This window comes from Mus caroli, chromosome 14, assembly GCF_900094665.2.
Source record: "Mus caroli chromosome 14, CAROLI_EIJ_v1.1, whole genome shotgun sequence".
Taxonomy (NCBI): Eukaryota; Metazoa; Chordata; class Mammalia; order Rodentia; family Muridae; genus Mus; species Mus caroli.
The window spans coordinates 61,221,721-61,238,588 of NC_034583.1; the positions used below are offsets into that span (position 1 = coordinate 61,221,721).

At 52.3% G+C, this 16,868-nt stretch overlaps 1 protein-coding gene across 1 annotated transcript in view; it reads left to right on the forward strand.

Annotated features, from left to right (window-relative positions):
- The window catches only part of Bin3 (bridging integrator 3), a 38,727-nt gene extending 21,898 nt beyond the window's left edge, over nucleotides 1-16,829 (forward strand). The window contains exons 3-9 of the mRNA XM_021181193.2: nucleotides 2,586-2,626; nucleotides 2,967-3,028; nucleotides 7,712-7,848; nucleotides 8,365-8,405; nucleotides 13,236-13,377; nucleotides 13,524-13,658; nucleotides 16,008-16,829. Of these exons, the coding sequence (XP_021036852.1) occupies nucleotides 2,586-2,626; nucleotides 2,967-3,028; nucleotides 7,712-7,848; nucleotides 8,365-8,405; nucleotides 13,236-13,377; nucleotides 13,524-13,658; nucleotides 16,008-16,154 (705 nt within the window). The 3' untranslated portion in view covers nucleotides 16,155-16,829. The remainder of the gene's footprint in view (nucleotides 1-2,585; nucleotides 2,627-2,966; nucleotides 3,029-7,711; nucleotides 7,849-8,364; nucleotides 8,406-13,235; nucleotides 13,378-13,523; nucleotides 13,659-16,007) is intronic.
- The last annotated feature ends 39 nt before the right edge of the window (nucleotides 16,830-16,868 follow it).

A 16,868-nucleotide genomic window follows, 5' to 3' on the forward strand; every position in this document is an offset into this window, starting at 1 on the left:
CACACACACCATATCACATAACAGACACACACACACACCATATCACATAACAGACACACACACACACCATATCACATAACAGACACACACACACATACACACACCATATCACATAACAGACACACACACATACATACACATTACACACACACACACCATATCACATAACAGACACACACACATACACATTACACACACACACACACACACACAATTTCCCATGTCCTCCAAGCAAGGATTCCCTAGGTCTTGTGTACATAGGAAACAAAAGCCTAGGTTCCTAACTAGGTAGGGTCCTTACAAAACCAAGGCAGACAAGTGGCCATGTTGAGCCTCTCCAACAGAAGTAAATGTCAGACTTTGGCCTCTCTAGTCCTCCTCAGCCCTGGAGCATAGTGAAGGGGAGGTACAGTCCACCCTTGCATGGTGGCTCTCAGAGTGCCTTCTCTGCCTCACTTTGACCTGACACCTTAGCCCTGGCATCAGAGCCCCAGCCCTGCCTGCGGCCTCCTTTTCCCCTTTCCCAGGAATTTGGGTTTGGAAGGAACTCATCTTGTTCACTCACTTGGCAAGTGCTGAGCTCACGCGGGACAGACTGGCCTGGGCATTGCCCTTGCACCCTGGGCCCAGGAGAATGTAGGGAGCTTCCTCTGGGCCTTGATTCTCCCCATGCTGCCTCCAGCAGCCTGGCCCAGCCCAGTCCCCTGACAGTGCGCGCACATGTGTTTACACTTGCATTGTTGACTGGCCTCCAGTTGCCTTTTGGCAAAAGCATCAAGCATTCAGAAATGTTCAGATCTTTTCCACTTAGCCCTTTCCCTCAGAAGACTGTACCTTGGAATGTGCCTTCAATAGGTCTCTTTATTCTATCAGCCATCATCTGAGGGCCTGGAATTCTGGTCCTACCCGAAAGTAGCTCTGTCTCCTGGGGAGAAAGATGTGGGACCCTTGACCATGGCTCCTGGAAGCAGGGGAGGTGGTGTTTCCTGTGAGGCAGCCTTGAGGGGCATCAAGCAGGAGCATGTGCCCACCCTAGGATGAGACTGAACTTCTCCTCCCCCCACCTCCCTCCCCCCCAGGAACTCTACCTGGCTGGGAGCTCCAAGGCCCCTCTGTACAAGTCCAAGCAGTCCCCAGCCAGGCAGACCAGGTGCTCTCTGACATCCCACACAGCAGCACACTCAGGCGTTGCAAAAGAGAAGGCTGGGAGCCAAAGGCAGCAGCATAGGGGCTCAGGGGCTCAGGGGCTCAGGGGCTCGGCCCCCACCACCCCAGAGGAACAAGCACATAGGTGTGTCTCCAGGAGAGTTTGATTTGGGCCAAGAAATGCTTAGTTTTCCTTTTGTCCTTTTGGAAATAAATGCTAATATGAAGAAAAATAAGACACTCAGCAGCCACATCTTCTGGGTTATGAAGGCCATAGCACGGTGATACTGCCTAGCATGAAGTTCCATACTTAGCCACATCTGGGCTCACATGGCTGCCATTTCCCAAGTAGTTCTGGCTGCTGCCCTCTGCATCCCTGTCTGCATCTCTGGGCTGCTGTGGCCCTCCAGAACCCAGCAAGCAGGAAAGGAACATGAATGTACTCTATAATCACCACTGTGGGCTGGGTACCTGGTCATTGTTCCCTTCCCTTAAGGAGCAATGACCAAGGGAAGTCACTCTGCTCGAAGATACTAGAAGCTGTTAATGTGAGAGCTCGCTCTCCCTGCCTCTGTTCACTCCTTTCCGCAGGCCAGTATGATGGTTTGGTGGGTAAGAGCGCTTTCTATACAGGCTTGACAACCTGTGATCACCAAACCCACAGCAGACTGAATACCTGAAAGCTGTCCTCTGCCCTCCATGGATACAACATGCCTGCCCTGCATATACATCATAAACACAATAATGATAGTAATAATAAATTCATTTTTAATACAAAAATATTTCATGATTTCATAAGCTTACAGTTTTTTGTTTCATTATATCCATAGCTATCCTTGCATGCAGGCCCCATGTTGAATGGCCCTAGAAGTGCACAGCTTGAAGGCTCGGGTGCAGGAACCCTTCATTCTAAAGCAAGTTCCCATCTGATATCCCACACAAGATCTTTTTTGATGTACCACAGACCCCACAGCAGACAAATAGGACCTTGTGAGGAAGCTATGGTTAAGAAGGGATGTCGCTGGCTCAGGCCTCACGGCTAGCACATGGCAGAACCCTCCTACTTCAGACCCGCCTCTTCCTTCATGTCCAGCTAACTCCTAGGGGGGATCCAGTCCTGTCAGGTCACCTTGTCTGCCACCAGAAAGGCACTAAGCAGTGCCTCATTCTGTAATGACAGAGCCGAGGCACCATCGCAGAGACTTGCCAACTTGCCTGGTTGGCCCCTCTGGGAGGAGAGGCCTTCTCTCTAAGTCAAACACTTCATTAGTTTGGGAACACAGGGACACTGTTGTTAACAATCTGCTGGAGCGTGTAGGGACTGGACAGCACTGTTGCTGCAGGCTGGGGGAGGGTGTGGAGCGAGTTTCAGGCAGTGGGGAGATTTTTTCCACCGTGTTGTCATTGCCCCACTGACTGAGCTATCGCTTGCCTTACAGGTGGAGAGAGACTTTGAAAGGGAGTATGGAAAACTGCAGCAGTGAGTGTCAAACTCCAGGAGGGGGAGATGGGAGATAGGTGGGGTGCGTGCTTCCTGCCAGGTCTCGGTCCCTGCTCTGCCTCCTCCTGGCCAGCTCAGGCTCAGGCCTTTCCTGTGCCCTCTGTCCATTTACAGTTAGGAACTGAAGACAGCTCTAACAGGTGACTGGCCATAGATAGGAAGACCATTACTGCAGTCTCTGGGTGGTCGGCCTCCTGCAGAGCCTGACTTGGCACGGAGGTCTGTGGGAGGTGTTGCACAGAGATGGGCTTTCCTCCCTGCTGGGCCTCCCTGAGGCCTGAGTGCTGGAGGGTGAATGTCCATCCCCCCTCATTTTCAGGCTGGAAGAGCAAACTAAACGCCTGCAGAAGGACATGAAGAAAAGCACCGATGCCGACCTGGGTGAGTGGCCTCCCCGTGCCCATCGAGGTAGCAGGAGACATAGGGTGTTCTGTTCCTCAGACCCTCAAGGGCTAACTCAGAAGTTACTGTGCTCAGGAAACACCAAACGAGTTCTAGATTGTTTCTCTCTGATCGGATCACCACCTCCCACAGGGTCCTGCCCCTCTCCAGCTTAGTCAGGCAGGAAAGCAGGTGCTCCCGAGTTCCTGTCAGGACAGTGCTGCAGCCAGCACAAGCCTCTGCTGCAAGGGCCTTTTTTTTTTTTTTTTGCATTAGGGTCAGGGTCAGAGAAAAAAGACAGTACGGCCTTCCGGGCATGGCTTTCCCATGGCAACAGCAGCTGAAGGGGCCGTGCGGCTGAGCAGGAAAGTCAGCTACAGTAGACCCTGGAAAACCTCAGCTCATTCTGCCATTACTGAGGACACAGCGCTGAGGAGCCCGCAGGTGCCAGCAAAGCCAGGGCTGAGGAGGGCTCTTGGCTGAAGACACTTGTTCAGGAAGAACTAGGCCCAGGGGCCCAATGATTGAGGCAGCTCAGGTCAGGGAGCAGCAAGAGGCTGTGTCACTGAGTGACAGAGATCAGAAGAGAATGTTCCCATACTGTCCCCACCAAGCACTGCCCTACAGTCTCTAACCCAACACTGCCCTTTAACCTCACTGTGCTTTGTCTGAAAAGTACCCGCTTTTACTGGCCTTCAGCCCTGCGGCTTGCTGTGATGGTAAAGTTGTATATTGGTATGAAACCCTGAGAGCAGCATGGTCGCCAGCATGCTTGTGTTAAGAGCAGCAGTACTAACCACCAACAACCACAGCAGAAGTGGCCACACCAAGGCTCCCGCCGAATGGACCTCGACAGCTTCTCCATAGATTCCAGAGAGAGGGCTGTATCTGCATGTCACTTTATAATAGAGACTTGAGAGAGACAGGGTTGACCAGGGCGAACCACCGTCTCTCATTTGACAAAGGCTGGTTAAGAAGCAGCCTGTTCCAGGCACACATCTCAGTGCTGGGGACTCAGCAGTCAGCTAGGACAGGAGCTTCCATCCTGCAAGCGAGGGCATGTAAGGAGTCAGGACACATGTATTATAGCACCATGCAGAGTCCGGTGCAATGAAGGAACACAAAGGGATGGAGGCTAATGGAAAGCTGCTTTAAGTGGGGTGAACAAGGAGGCCTCTCTCTGGAGGTGCCCCAGTACCTGAAGGGATAAGGGGGTGCTCTCTGTAGATGAGCCTGGAGGACACTTCAGCAAAGGCCCTGAGGTGGAATTTGGCCTTTGCCCAGTGGCTGTGCTCACTGGCCCGAAGGCAGAGTAGGATTGAGGGCTCATTCTTAGTTCCTTCAGCCACTCCACATAATGATGTCTGTGGTGGCCACAGTGTGTGTACAGCCTCAGAGGAATCCCGCCTCCTGCATATGTTCTGAATTCAAGATGGTAGAGCATGTGAAATGTCCATCTTTAAAGGAGGGGTTCGCCTTGTCAGTCACCTGTCTTGGGGCAGAAGGGTTTTTTGGTTTTGTTTTTAAGCCTTCTTTTTTCTTTATTTGGTAAATTGTGCATGAGTTCATGTGAGTATGTACGCACATGAGTGCAGGTACCCACGGAGGCCAGAAGAAAGCATCAGAGCCCCTGGAGCTGGAGTTATAGGCAAGTGTGGGCCACTTTATATGGGTGCTTTATAAAGCCACTTTATTTTAGGCTTGGCTCCTCTGGAAGAGCAGCAAGTGTTCTTAATCAGAGCCATCTTCCCAGCCCACCTGCCCATGCCTTGCCTGGTTTCCTGGTTATTCCAAGCTAGAAAGCAGCCAAGAGAGTCCTCATTGCAGTAAGCAGGCCTGTCTCATTGTTTGACCAGCTGCCCCAGAAGCAGAATCCCACTTTGGGTAGCACCATAGTATCCAGGTGCCATCTGAAAGGCCACAGGCTGACGGGCAGCACAGGTGGTTTGGGGGTCTATTAGGATCCCACTTGCCATGCAGTGAGTAGGCCCACAGACTTGGAGTTGCCCCATAGTTTGCCAGGTACTCGTACTTGGCTGGTTAATTATACCTTTTTCCACTCAGTGGACACTTTGAACAGCTTCTGATCAGAAAGAGAAATGCATTCCCAGGAAGCAGCTGCTGCCAAAGGCCTGGTGGACCCACCGTCCAGTATTCAGAAAGCCATCCTGAACCACTGAGCTTCCCTGCCAACCCCAAGGATATGGGAGAGTCTGAACATGACTTCCACCTCACTTCTGGCCCCTCCTGTCTGCAGAGTAGTCCTGAGCCAGGGGTCAGGTTTGAGAACTGATCTGTTAAATGACTTTCAGGTCTGACTTTCATGGAAGGCCTTTGCATCGCTCCCCACTGTCTTTCATCCAGGGAGTCACTGGGACCTGCTCTCCCGACAGCTGTGATATCAATGGGAGTGGAGTGCAGGATTTTGTCTCATAATGAGAAGTCTGTTGTCCAGCAGTAAAGTCTGGTCCTATTGAAGCCTAGGACCACTGGGTCCAGAGCAAGGAACAGAGCATGCGTCTGAAGGGCAGCTCCTCTAGCAATGCACACACTGTGTGCACTCAGGGTCTGGCTCGTGGGTGACAGCAGGGTCGCTAGAGGACTAGTGATACCAAGCCTGACTGTAGTACTCTGAGGTCCAGAACAAGGCCTGGAATGTCTGTGACACATTGTGACACTGGAACAGTGGGACTAGGAACATGCTGAGAGCCACTGACCCATCAGTGGAGGAAAGTGAACTATGCCTTTTCTGATCTCAGTTTGTCCCAGGTTTCCAGGACAGGAACCTCCCTAAAATCCTCCCTGATGTTCTGAAAAGAGGTCTTCTATTCAGTGAAATGATTAGACTCCGGGAGTTTTCAGAGTGCAGTCTCTGAAGGCTTTGGGGTTTCGTCTGGAAACTGTATTGAGAACCTCAGAAACCCAAGGGGAGGCCCAAGATCCTTAGTTTCCCAAGTTTAAAGACTGCCAGTTCTGGGAGGTAGGCCATGTGGGCCATGAGCTCACCACACAGTCCCTGCAGGGCAGAAAGGCGGTGGCCTGGGGCTAGGACCCAGGGTGGTGCGCTGCATTGTACTTCAGACCTGGCTGTGCCCAGGGAAGTGGCCCAAGGAAGTGCAGCACCTTGACCTTGCCCAAGGAAGTGCAGCACCTTGACCTTGTGTGCTTCCAGCAGGAAGAGGCCCAAGAATGTGAGGGTGTTAGGATAGGTGGGAAGAAAGCCTTCCACAAGTCAGTGACTTAGGTAAGGTTTTGGTTTTTTTGTTTTGTTTTGTTTTTTGGTTTTTTTTTTTTTTTTTTTTTTGGTTTTTTTTTTTTTTTTTTTTTTTTTTTTTTTTTTTTTTTTTTTTTTTTTTTGGCTGTTTTGTTTTGTTGTTTTGTTTCTCCTTAAATACTGGGGAAAGAATAATAATAGAAGGCATTCTTCAGATATGTTTGCAGTTCTGTGTAGACTTTTATATTCTTTTGACTTAGGTTGTTTGTAATCATCTCAGAACTGTTTCTTACAACATTTATGACCCTTTTACCTTTGTGGTCCTCTCACACAGTAGGCTTTCGTTGCTTGCTAACTGTAATCCCCTACCATGGTGGGGATGTCTAGTGGGGCCTGGGCTTCCCCTCTCCCACAAGGCCCTTCTCTGAAGCTGTCTGTTCCGCTCCTGGGCTGGCAAGGAAGGCCCCGCTGTAATCAGCTGGAGGTGTCTCCCTGCATCCATTCTAAGACACACTTTCAAGTTAGTGTCCTTGCAACCACAGCTCTGTCACACTGGCTAATGAGATGGTTTGATGGTCAGCATTTTTTTTTCTTCCTCAGTGGTTTATACAGTAACAATGTGCCTTAAAATCAATAGCACCTTAAATGCTGTGACACTCAAGTAATAACAAACAAAATAAATCCTAGCCAAGTGTGGCAGTGCATGCTGTAATGCCACCACTGAGGAGGCTGGGACAGAAGATCACTGCAGACTGGAGGCCCATCTGGGCCACATAGCAAGGCCAGCCTAGACTACAGTGCCCAGTGGCGTTTAAAACAACCAGAACAACAAGAACAAAAAACATCTGTCTTGTACTGCTTCTCAGCCTTTTTGGCTAAGATCATGTGCATAACTGGGCTTCTGCTCTGATACTCGGCCAGATGTGTTCAGAAACTGGTGTGTGCCATATTGAGCCAGGTCCTTGTCCAGGCTCTCTTCTGTGAGCAAATATCGAATGCTAAAAATAAGCCCCAGATCAAGAACCTAAAGGCTCCCACTGGGCCTCCATCCTCCTTGGTGCTGTCTGTGACTTCCAGACAGCCCACAGCACCTCAAGTATTCACCTTTCATCCAGGTGTGATAAGTGGGCCAGCCCTAGTATGCAGTAGACTAGAGGAAGCCCCAAGTGGGCAGACAGCCCACCTACAACACAGTTCTTGTGTTCTGGAATGATGGAGTTAGCATCTCTGGAACAGAAGTATGTCATGCAGCTTTCCATCTTCCTGGTCCTAGATCAACCTAAGAGTTTTGCTATCCAATGATTCAGCACTGCACTCGTAGGAGTTGTGGAAAACACAGGGCCATGTCATATGGCCATTTGCGCTGTTCTGGTAGCTATAGCATAGGCAGAGGTGCTGAGGTCAGGAACATTAAGGAGACCTTCAACCCTGTCCCTCTGGGAGCTCACAGAGCCTTTAACTTCTTACAGCCATGTCCAAATCTGCTGTGAAGATATCCCAGGACCTACTGTCCAACCCACTGTGTGAGCAGGACCAGGACTTTCTGCACATGGTGACAGCCCTAGACACAGCCATGAAACGGATGGATGCCTTCAACCAGGAGAAGGTGACCAGGTCTTGCTGCCAGTGGCCTATGCTCCTCACCTCTTTCCCCTTGGACCTAGCTAGATGCAGTGACCATAGGTCGAAAGTGGTACTGGGCTTCAACCTTCTAAAGCCTGATAGCCTCAAGCCCATCTCTTCCCAAACCAGCCTGCTCAGATGCCCCTGTCTCTGCGCTTACAGCAGCTGTGCTCTGCAGGGCAGCTCTGCCCACCCATCCATCCTTTCACACTGAGCAAGGCTATCACAAATCTTTGCCAGTAGCACTGACAGGAAATACGTTAACCTGAAACTAGACCCAGCCCTAGGTGTGGCCCTCGGGATTCCTGGTTGGCCTCTCCGCCTCCTCTGGCAACAGAATATGGATACTATACCGCCTATCCCGCCCCATCCCCTCTCAGGAGACAGCAGATCAGCTAGCCACTTGGAAGTCAAGGAGCATGTCTAGCAGTGTGGCCTGTGAGGAACCTGGGACCTCCTCTTCTAGGAAGAGTCTGAATCTGTATCTTTCCTTTGACAGGTGAACCAGATCCAAAAGACAGTGATTGAACCTCTGAAAAAGTGAGTAAAACCATCCAAGGCAGTGGTCCTCACAGTACTTGTGGGGATAGCAGGTCAGCTAGCCATACGGAAGCCAAAGACCATGTCTAGCAGTGTGGCCACAGCTTCCCATGACAAGGAACAACAGGGACACCAGCCATACAGCCTGTCCCGTGGCTGAGGCTCCTGGTTGTTCCAGGACTCCAGCACTGCCCAGGCACAGTCTAGGAACAGGGAACTGCTAATTTCTATGTTGCCAGGCACTGCCCTGCTGGTCATTGGGCCCCCGGGAGGCCCAGTGCTGGCTGATTTCAACTTGTAGAGATTCTGGACAGCACTCAACAGACATGAGCAAGGCCTTTCATCTCCCAGCCGGCCTGGGATGCAGCTGCCTGCAGCACTTTGTGTTGGAAACATGGGGGTGGCCGCACATGGGGAAGGGCGAGCAGCAGCAGCACCACCACCACCACCACCACATCCTGCTTGCGAAGGTCCCCTCACTCATGACCTGTGAGAGCAAGGAATTCTGGGAGACTCTTTTTTTTTTTTTTTTTTTGGTCCTGCAGGCCCTGGTCAAGGATCAGACAGGTTTGTCCTGTGGGTCCCCAGGGGAGGAGGCTGGCCCAAGCCTGGCCTTGAAGCTCTTGAGTGCTTCCTCTCTCCTGGCCTCTCCCAGCCTGCTCTGACCTAGAAAGGCTCCCGCTCTGCGCCAGCAGCTGCACTTTATTACCTCGGCCGTGGTGGTCCCTGGCAGCTGCTTTGCCAGGCCTGGGCAGTGAGCCTCTGCTTCATTATCATTAGGCCAGATCAAGCTGGAGGGAGATGAAGAAAGCAGTTTTTGATCCTACAGTCTTTGGATGTTGGGGAGTGCTGAGTTATTCCTTTCCCTGTTCAGGTCCAGGGGTGGGATTAGGAAAAGCCCTCCTAGTTTTCTTAGTGCTCCTCCCCAACACTGGACACTCAGAGCCACCTGCGACTGCCATAAGGCCAGGCCTGACCCATGCCCACCACCCCAGCCTCAGCAGCCTGGGGTTTCCCAACCCTGCCTCTTGGTCAGAGTTCATCTCCAAACCAGGGGACCCTCCATGGGTCCCGTAGTGCAGAGGAGCTGTTCATTGGCCCTGGTCTCAGAGCTGGATGGAGGGGTCTCAGAGGGAAGTACCTCTCTCTGTACACAAAACTCTGCTGTGCCTGAGATGCAGGGGCCCAGAGGCAGCCTCAGGCACCCAGAGCTGGCAGAATATGGCAGGACTGCCAGCTCAGAGAACTAGGGGGTTGACTACCTTCTCGATTTCACAACCAACGAGGCGGCATTGAAATCGGATCCCTGGCTTCTTCAGCCAAGTGGAGAGAAACCCCGGCTGCTTCCCTCCATGCTAGTGGCCCACCACCTGCCAGGAAGGTGGGGGCGTGGCAGAGGGGGCGGCCACCATCTCCGCCATGGATCCGCTGACCTCTCTATGAGCCTCAGGCCTGGCTGCCTGGCTGGCTTCTGCAACCCACAGCCAGCATACAACCCCCCATGACCACAGAAACCACTGCTGCCTGTTCCCTCCTCCCCACTTGTTTCCTTGTGCCAGGAGCGAAGCTCCCAGGGACCCCAGCACCGGAAACAGGAAACTGCAGCTTTCCTGTCCTCTAATGAAGATCATGGCCACCCTGTCGCCCCCAGTATCCCCTGCCAAGGGGGCTCGGTCTCTAATCCCCCAGTCCCTGGTTGTTCACATGTCGGATGGGGATGCTTTCAATTTCCCTTTCCTGGTGGGTGGAAGATCCCGGCTGTGTGGGCACAGATGAGGAATGGCAGGCATTCCCCACCAGGCCGGCTGCTCCCAGCCCACCTCCCAGCCGGCCTCTTTCCCTCCCCACTCTCTCTTCACCCCACGCTTTATCTCCCTGGGGAGTGAGCTTCGTGTTCAATCCTATGCCAGTCAAGAAATGGGCACCTCCTAGGTTGGGGGCCCTGAAAACCCTGATGTAGACCTAGGCCCACCTCCCATCTCTGGAAATCAGTGGAAATCAGATCTAGGCACTTAGAGACTTGGAACTCGGGAAGGTGGGTCAGGTGCGTGCTGCCATATTGAGCAGGAGTGTCCCAGCCACTCACGCTGGCCTGTATCCATTTCCTCTGTAGAAAGCAAGCCAAGCTGATTCCTTGGTGTGATAGAGTTGGTACCTAAGAGCAGAGCTAGGTGAACTAAGTGGGCATGGAGTATGAGGATGTATGATTTGAGCAGGGCCAGGGAGCAGAGGATGGCCCACCTCTTACCACTACTTCTCAAGGGAGAGCTGAGACTCGCAGAGGATTAGACTTTTCCACCATGCACCTTAGAAGAAGACAGTTAAAAACTGCAAGCTTTGCTCTTTAAGGAGAGCTGGGCCCATGTGTCATCCATGTCTGGGAGGGCAGCAGGAACCTGGGGAAAGTCCAGACACAGAGGACCAGCCTCTACCAGTCCTAACCTTCCGCATCAGCACCCCAACCCTAGCTAGACCCCATGGAGAGGGGATCCTGCTATCAGGTACCTGGCAAGACCTGTCCACGCCTGAGAAGTGGAAAATAAGAAAATGAACAGGAATTCCTTCCCCCATCACCTTGGGACAGACAGGCACTCTTCCTGTGAGTGACATTAATAGCCCCCTCAGATGAAAAGAACATGACACCTATCCCTTGTCTCAGGGGCTCCCGGTCCCAGGTCCAAAGCTACCTGGATTTCCCATTGTTAGCGATTCAACTACAGTTGCCTGAGCTACTGACAATCCTCATAGCTTGATCAAATCTTAATTTGATTGAAAAGTACTGCTGTAGGAGACAAGATCTAAGGAAGACCTGTGAGTACTCGAGTCAGGAGCCACTAGCAGGGGCAGCGGAGCCCGTTGCACCTGCAGAGAGAGGGTAGTGACCTTGATTAAGTAGTGCTGTGTAGATACCACACTCCCCAGGGCTGTAACCCCTGGTCTGTGGCAGCCTTGGTCTCCCATCTCTGCCCTTCCATGTGCACTTGCACTGTGCCCTTCATGAACTGTCCCTGTCACAATAGTATTAGTGTTCCTGGTCGGTGTGACTTGGTCTTAAAGATGACAACCATAGAAAGGGGCCAGGACCATGAGCTGAGGTCTAAGTTTTGCTGAGACTAGCATGTAAGACCAACTAACATTGCACCAAGGTGCCATTTCACACCTGCAGGACACCCTTCATGTACTGGTTTGTTCCTGGTGATGCACCCTCACGCCCCATAGGTGAATTCCAATGTACTCCACCTCTACCTCCTGTCTGCCTCTCATTCTTTCTCTGACCTTGGCCCTGAGGCCACCCCAAAAGCAGGCGGCTTCTGACAGCAGGCAAGCTGCTAGGGTCCTTTGTCCTCTTGGGATAGAGGGAGGGGCAGGATGGTAGGTTCTCGGGCTTGAGGCACACTGCCCAGCTGCCCAGGAAGGGAGAGGGGCTCCAGAGCAGCTGAATCACTGGGTACAGCTGTCTTCACACTGGCATTGTGAGTGGCTCCTCCCAGTGTGACCTGGTGGTGCCTGGTCCCCCCATCTATTTTGCACATTTCACCTGCTGCCTGGCCACGTTTATATTCTCTCTTCTCTAGCAGGAGTATTCATTACTCCCATCAGGGTAGCCCTGAGTTGTTGAGGCTTTTCAGTACCAAATTTATGGTCATGTCCTATGAGAAGCAATGGTTGGGAAGTGCACCTCCTGTGATATGTGAGCCTACTGAAGACAGCCTAAGCATTCAGATGTTCTCTCAGCTCAGGTGCATGGGAAAGGCTGGCCTCAGCCACCAATGGGCATAGACTGGCTTGTACCTGACTTCCATTGGCTTGCTTTGTCACGCTCTCTGGGCTCACCTAGATAAGGTGACGCTTGTGGTCCTAGGTCACCAGCTGTGTCTGTCCACCCAAGTGACCAGAGGCGTTGAATCTCTTAGCTGTTTGTATCACAGCAGGCTATCAGAACTCCTGGCTGACACAGTGGGCACCGCACGGTATGATAGGAGAGTCTTGCCCAACACTGAGGCCACTAACATGTTCTCATGGCTTTGCAGTCGAGTTGCCCCATTTTCTCACTCCCAAGAGACCTGCTTGTAGAGCTACCTCACCTCCACCCCTCATCTGTGTCAAGAAGAACATTTACTCTTGCCTGGGCCCCCCAAAAGTGGCTCTCCCCTGGGCCTGTCCAGGATAGGATGGCCTTTCATGGTGGAAAGGTAGCCTTGATGATGGTTACACTCAAATGCCAAAACATTTCAAACCCAGCCTGCTCTGCGTGGCCAGTCGTCTGAGTAGTTACACCATACTCCTTTTCAGCTGTGTTAGGTAGGAGGGGCTGGGACCATCTTTCTAAAGTGTGCTTTTCCCATTTGTTCTTTTAGTGGGAGGACCATTCCCATTGTGTTTCCTCGCAGTGTAAAGGAACCCTTAGCCAGGATCTTTCTTTTTTGTCTCCTGTCAGTGGCACTGTGACATAGTAGAGAAGGTGTTGACAAACATGGATACTCATAGCCCTTTCCAGACCATCACTCCCTGGCTGTGGCCCTGGCTTCCCCTGTTGGTTTGGTTTGGTTTGGTCTTTAGTGTATACAGGCAGATCCCAGCCCTGCTGACCTCGTGCTGAGGCTCCGCAGCAGGACAGGGAGCACCGGCAGTCACAGCCTACCATCTGGGTCTGGGGAGAGCCCTCAGTACTGTCTGTGCCCCACGCCATCCCACCTGTACAAGCCCCAAAGCCTCAGAGCCTTAAGAGAGTGGCACATAGTAGGTGTGTGGCACATGTTTTTGAGTAAGTAGTGACTGGGATACAGCCCCACACGAGAAGCCTGTTTCCAACCAGGCTGTGCCCAACAGGTTCAGCAGCGTATTCCCAAGCCTCAACATGGCGGTGAAGCGGCGGGAGCAGGCCTTGCAGGACTACGGGAGGCTGCAGGCCAAGGTGGAGAAGTACGAGGAAAAGGAGAAGACTGGCCCCGTGCTGGCCAAGCTCCACCAGGTACAGGGGAGACGCAATAGGGTAAACGGAACAACCACTGCCACGGGGTCCTCCTTCCAGGACCAGCGGAACCAGGACACTAGCTATTTCCACCTACACCCTGCCCGCTTCAGTGACAGCCCTGACTCCAAGGTCTTCTTCCCCAGGCCCGAGAAGAGCTACGGCCTGTGCGGGAAGACTTTGAGGCCAAGAATAAACAACTCCTGGATGAGATGCCGCGGTTCTATGGCAGCCGACTTGACTATTTCCAACCCAGCTTTGAGTCCCTGATCCGGGCACAGGTGAGACAAGGCTTTTCCCTTGGGGAATCATCTTTGTAGGAACCCAGTTCCCATTAGACATAGCCATGCTCTGCACAGACAGCAACACCTCCCTGCCCCAGGAGGAAAGTTCATGCGTTGTCCTAGTCAGCCCTGGTGCCTGGCACTGCTACTGTACTGGAACTTGTGTTGGGTATCCTCCATTGGCAGTCCACTCAGTCCCAACCCTATGATAGACAGGGTTCCTTTCTGTTTAACCCTTCACCCCTTGAGTTCTTCCTCCCTTGCTTAATTAAGCAAGCAGCAGAAACCCTGATTGCATCTTTAGCTACCACTTTGACTGAGCAGATCCTTTGCAGAGGTAGTTGAGAGGCCAGTAGGGTGACTGCTTGCGAACCCAATAGGAGAGTTCCATTAGCCAGAGACCACAGGAGTCTTAACTTTCAGTTTCCTAGGGAGGGGTCCTGAATAGGCTCTGAAATGCTGGCCACTAGATATGAAGTGCCCCCTCGTGGAGAGCAAATGGGAGTGCAGACCAGTATGGGGGTGGCAGCCAGAAAGAGGGTAAGACCCAGTCCGAGCCCAGTGTCTCCTGCTGCTGGGTCCAATTGGGATGGTATGCAGCAGGCTCCTGCCCTCCTCTCGCTGTTCATCGTCAGGCTTGTTCTCACCACTGGCAAGGTGGGAGAGGCAGTGGTACTGGAGCCAGGAGCAGGGCTTCTGCACACAGACCTCCTCACTGATCACGGGTACTGGCTTCCATCTCTGGACTCCAACACTCTCTGGCCACCAAGCTAAGGCTTCTTGTCCCCAAGTTCTGCCTGCCCTGCTTCTTGTCTTAGCTGCACCTCTGCTGCCCTCCAGTGGACACCATCATTCCCTGTTGCTTTCCTAGCCACAGGGGCCATGGTAAAGCCTGATTCCCACTTCCCAGCCTTCATTTGGAATGATACCCAAAGCCATGGCGTAGAGTGCCCATCAAGAAGCCCAGGCAAGGTTTGGACTGGAGCCTGGACTTGCTAGTGACACATGTTTCCAGTCCGGTGCTCTCTAGGGAGTGAGACAGACAACAGAAGGGGGAGGATGCTCTCCTGTAGTCCCTGCAGGTGAGGGCTGCCTTCCAGCTGCTGCACCCTCTGTTTGGATGAGGCATGGATTTAGAGAAGATCTTGGCCTGCTCTCTTTTGCTGACACCTGCCTCTGCTTCCAGTGAGCTGCATACACCATCCCCACCCCCAGATCCTTAGAGGAAGCTTCAGGGTGCCCAGGCTATGGGGTACCCCGTAACCAAGCAGCAGGGTAGCCAGGGTTGTTTACCACCTCTCCCTGTGCCAGCCTCCTTCTCACCCGGCTGCTGCTGCTATTAGTCACTAGAGAAGTGCGCATTCCAGATGACTCAACAGGCACTGTGTCTCAGGCAGGGATGGGGGGGGGGGGGGGGGGCGGTGCGCCAGTACCTGGCCCGCTACAACTTAGCTGGGGATTCTAAAAAGACTTCCTAGGATACCATGTCCCACTGGCCCTTGCTGCACAGCCACCCTCCCAATCCCCATCGTCTGGCTTCTTAGATGGAAGGAGAATCCTAGAGACATCTTAAAGTTGAGGTGCTTGAAGAATGGGGACACATTGATGAGGATGTGATGTCACATCAGGAAGTGGAAGCTGAGGCAGAAATGGCCTCTAGCCTCTGTGGAAAAGTCGCCATCTATCACATAGAGAAACCCCTCCACTCTTGGACCTGCCTCCCGCCTCTCACCCTGTCACTCTCACCATATCAGTGTGCTTTTCTTCCAGGCAACTTAACCTGGGTGTGATAACTAGCAAAACTGGGAAGGGGTGGAATCTGAGGAGCTGACACCTCCCTTAACTGGACTTCTAGGGCCAGCTCTCAAGACTTGGGGAGCCAGTGTCTGCTGGGTTCTTCTTCCATGACCAAAAGCCCCTGGCTCCTCTCCTTGCTTAGAAACAGCAGTAAGCCCCATGCCTGCCCTTGCTCACATACTGCCCTCTGGCACCCTCAAATGCAGTCTCCCTGCCCAATCTAGCTATTTTGGCCTTGACAAACCTTTCTCTGTGCTATATATTTCCAAAAGCCCCAGCTTTGGTTCCCCATCCCTAGACTGCTAAGGGATAGATAGATAGATAGATAGATAGATAGATAGATAGATAGATAGATAGATAGATAGATAGATAGGGTGAGGTCTAAGAGGCAGTAATGGAACAAGTGAGAGACACACCCCACCACCTTCAGCCAGAGCAACCCACAGACCCAGAGCCAGGCCCTGCTTGTGCCTCTCACCTGCTTTGCTGACTGAGTGCTGTGTAGAACTGGAGTCCGGTTCCTGCCAACAACTCTTGCCTCCTACCCAGGTTATATACTACTCAGAAATGCATAAGATCTTTGGAGACCTGACCCAGCAGCTTGACCAGCCAGGCCACTCAGATGAGCAGCGAGAGCGGGAAAATGAGACCAAACTAAGTGAACTCCGAGCCCTCTCCATCGTGGCTGATGACTGAGCCCCTGCCCCTCAGGAGTCCTTAGACTCTTTGGGACACAGGGGACATCTCTACAGGCTTTGCTCCTAGCAGGCATGGATTCATGGACCTCCCAATGGCCAGGTAGTTGGAGACAGGTGGCCACTATTCTACCTTGCCAGTTCTCTGACTTAGATGTCTCCATGTCCTTAAGCCTGATACTAGGAGCCACACAGGCTGCTGCTTCCCTGTGCCCAGTGCTGATAAGCAATGTAGAAAAACCCTGGGGCCTTTTTACTTCCAGAACCGTCCAGAGTGTGCTATAGTGTCTGGCCAACAGGAGCCTTTGGAAGGGCCTGGGCTTCCTGTGGAACTTGAAGCCTTAGCTGTCTACCTCCAGAGGACCTACTCTAGGAAAGCCACCATCCTCTCAGGACTCTTTAGACTGCTGGGTGAGGCACAGTGCCCTGGGTAGCAGAACTCTGGGCCCTTCATGCCAACACAACCAAAGCCGGTCCCCTACAGGTCCAGCATAGGGACAAAGCCCAGGTGTTTAGCTTTCCCTTGAACTGGGGCTTTGTCTCTAGCTGTCCACTAGGAAATATTACACGTTGAACTGCTACCCTCAAAACAAGGCTTCTGTCTCACCTGTATTACTGGAATTTTATTTTCACTTGTTATTGAATTTTATTTTCAAGTAAAAGTTTTCCAGTAAAACAACAGTGTACTTTAACTGACACGAAGAGGGAGCTGTCA